The sequence below is a fragment of the Tupaia chinensis genome, unplaced genomic scaffold, assembly GCF_000334495.1.
Source record: "Tupaia chinensis unplaced genomic scaffold, TupChi_1.0 Scaffold138060_1, whole genome shotgun sequence".
Lineage (NCBI taxonomy): Eukaryota > Metazoa > Chordata > Mammalia > Scandentia > Tupaiidae > Tupaia > Tupaia belangeri.
Genome location: NW_006197961.1, coordinates 1,702,068 through 1,705,431, shown reverse-complemented (window position 1 = coordinate 1,705,431; position 3,364 = coordinate 1,702,068). Strand labels below are relative to the sequence as shown.

At 60.4% G+C, this 3,364-nt stretch overlaps 1 protein-coding gene across 1 annotated transcript in view; it reads left to right on the top strand.

Annotated features, from left to right (window-relative positions):
* Positions 1-729: 729 nt before the first annotated feature.
* Positions 730-3,364, top strand: part of ADGRL1 (adhesion G protein-coupled receptor L1) — a 44,722-nt gene continuing 42,087 nt past the window's right edge. The window contains exon 1 of the mRNA XM_006161050.3: positions 730-911. Coding sequence (XP_006161112.2) covers positions 842-911 — 70 coding nt within the window. The 5' untranslated portion in view covers positions 730-841. The remainder of the gene's footprint in view (positions 912-3,364) is intronic.

Below are 3,364 nucleotides of genomic sequence, written 5' to 3'. Positions count from 1 at the left end.
GGTCTGGCAAGCGCCCGCACCCTATAGCGAAAACCTCCCCAAAACAACAACAACAACAGCAACAAAAAAAAACAAAAAAAGAAAAGAAAGAAGGAAAGAAATGGGTCAGAACCGAGGTCTGGGCCCAGAAGCCGCCGTGCCCTGGAGTGACGGGCGGGGTTGGGAGGGTGGCAGGGAGAGTGTACAAGGCTCCCCTCCCCCAGCCCCCTGGGGGGCAGCGCTGCTCCCTCCCATCCGCCTGCCTGTCTCCAGCTTACCCCGAGGGTCCCCTGGAGGGGAAAGAGGGGACTCAGGCGTCCCTGGTCCCCAATCTGTGGCGCCAGCCAGCTGGATTCTAATGAGCTTCCTGAGCACCAGAGACAGGAAGCTGGAGGTTGGGGGGGCCTGGGTTGCTGCCCAAGATGGGGAGGCTGTGAAGCAGGCAGGCATGCCTGGGTCCCCCCCGCCAGGGAGGCCTCCGGTGCCCTCCTCCTCCTCGCTGGGCCAGCACAGGCAGGAGCAGCGTTTAGAGATGGAGAAGGGACCTCCGGAGGGGCCGAGCCTTCCCTGGGGGGCTGTTGGTGGCCGTGACAGCTGCTGAGAGGGCCTTCCAGGAGGAGGTGTCCGCCGGAGTAGGAAGAAGAGAGCCACAGGCCTCAGAAGGGCTGCAGCTTCAGGCAGATGCAGCTGCCCCCTGGGAGGGACCAGGAGGAGAGGGGACACCCAGGTGCCCATGAGCCCCCCTCACTCTGCCCGTCCTCCCGCAGGCTGGTGGGCCAGGCCGTGGTGTCCTCCTGGTGATGCGGGGCGAGGCCCCTCGCACAGGCAACTGAGAGCCCCCGACGCGCCCCTGGCCGCCGCCATGGCCCGCCTGGCCGCCGTGCTCTGGAGTCTCTGTGTCACTGCCGTCCTGGTCACTTCGGCCACCCAAGGTAGGTGCTTCCCGGGGCCAGGTGTCGGGAGGGTGGCTAGAAAAATCCCTCCTGAGTTGGGAAAGAACCTCCTAGCCCTGACCGCGGCTGGACAAGGTCGGAGGGAGACTTGGTGGCTACGTGCCCCCCCGGGGACCAGGGAGTGGTCCCCAGAGCAGTCTCGAGGGCACCCTGGGACCAGGACAGGCCTTCCTGGTGTCTCGTGCTTTCCCCCCTGTCTCTCTCTCTCTCTCTCTCTCTCTGTGTGTGATTACATCTCCGAGGCTCTCACTGGGAAGAAGGCTTAATTAAAGCAGCCTGCTGACGTTTATTTAAAAACAACTAATTACCCGGTTCGGCCCTGTGCCGGCCCCGGGATCCTGCACACGCCACAGTCAGCGCCCCAAGCCTGCCCGCCCACCCTCACCAATTACTCAATTAGGCGCCCCTGGCGGGCCCAGGCAGGGGACAGCGACAGGACGGAGAGAGAGGCTGGCTGGCCCCGTGCCCCACCCTGCCGATCCTGCCCCCACCCCCCTCAGTGGCCTGCCCTGCAGACAGGCACAGAGAACGGGGCATGGCATGGCTGGGCCCCAGGGTCTTGGCATGGCTCCGGCCAGCATCCTCAGCTGCCCCGCTGCCCGCGGACACTGCCCATCCGGGTCCTGCCACGCTGCCCCAGCTGGGCCGGGAGGGGCGGTCTCCACCCCCAGACCCATCTGAGCTAGCAGCCTCCACCCCCGGCCCTCCCTCCCAGGCCCGGGAAGAGCTAAAATTAGATGAGGAAGCAGATGGTGCTAGAAGAACACATGTAAAACTTTCCCCCAACTGGGACTCGACTCACCCCAAAAAACCCCAGGGGCCTAGCTGCCGTACCCCTTGGCACCCAGCCGGCGTTGGAGGGACCAGATCTCTGAGAAGGGGCCGGCTTGGCTGTCACCACGCACGGATGCCCATACTGCGGGCTGTCACTCACCACCTCTGCAAGTGACAGTCCCCACGTCGGAGTCTCTGGGCCACTCTGCATCCCCACGTCTCTCCAGCCCCCTGCAAGGCCGGGCGCGGACCACTCTGCCAGCGCGGACCATGCTAAAGTCCCTCTGTTCTGCAGAGACCAATGGTCTCTCATATTCACATCCCTCGCTGCACATGGCGGCCCCTCAGATCTGTCACAACAGCCCCGTGAGATGGGAAAGGCCACTGCCCCTCGGGAGAGGGACACAGAGGGTCCGTGACTTGGACGAGACCACCAGCCAGGGAATGGCAGGGCTGGGATTTCTCCCCTGGTCATCTAGCCCCTTAGTCAGCTCTCGGTTCCACCTGGCACAAGGCATGCACCGGGGTGGAACGAGGCCACCCTGCCAGAACTGGGCCTGCTCAGGGTGTGCTATTTCACCATGAGGGGGACTCTGGGAGGTTTCCCAGATAATAACCAGGAGGTTCCTCGCGGAAGCACCCTCCCCTGTGTGCAGAACCGCATCCAGCACTTTCTTCAAGAGCATTTTCCGGGCATCAGGAGATGTCATAATAGTTATATTTCTGGACTTCCATGTAGTCAACCATAGTTCGAGTCCCGGACCCAGCCTGTTAAAATTCACACCAGGTGCACGTGTGTGCATGCCCGAAAGGAGAAAGGAGGAGAAGGGATTGTAGCATGGCCATCCCCCTGGGGGCCATTTCTTGCATTCGTTCTCGTTGTGTCTCTCTGGTGAGCGCATGTGCCCTATAGCAAAAATCTCTTTAAAAAAATAATAAAAAGCGGGACCAGCAGTTAGCGTAATGGCTATGTCACTGGACTCCCACGTAGTCGACCGCGGTTCGTATCCCGGACCCGGTGGCTTAAAACTCACGCCGGGCGCGTGTGCGTGCATGCCCAAGATCCCGAGAGGAGAATGGAGGAGAAAGGATTGGGGCATGGCCATCCCCCCTGGGGGGGTGATTTCTCGCTTTCTGTCTCTATATCTCTCTCTGTCTGGCAAGCGCACGCGCCCTACAGTGAAAATCTCTCCAAAAAAAAAAAAGATCCCGCTAAGAGAATGGAGGAGAAAGGATTGGGGCATGGCCATCCCCCCTGGGGGGGTGATTTCTCGCTTTCTGTCTCTATATCTCTCTCTGTCTGGCAAGCGCACGCGCCCTACAGTGAAAATCTCTCCAAAAAAAAAAAAGATCCCGCTAAGAGAATGGAGGAGAAAGGATTGGGGCATGGCCATCCCCCCCGGGGGGGGATTTCTCTCTGTCTCTCTGTCTCTCTCTGTCTGTCTGGCGAGCACACGCGCCCTATAGCAAAAACCTCTAAAAAAAAAAATAATAAAAAGCATTTTTCAAGGCGCGGTCTCTCTACAGGATGACCTTGGGCTGCGGGTGCCCATTTTTCAGACTGGGAATCTGAAGCCTGGGGAGGTGATGGCAGCGGTTCAAGCCCAAACTTGAGCAGTATTAGAGTCACCTGGTGGATAAGTCGCCCTGAGATTCTG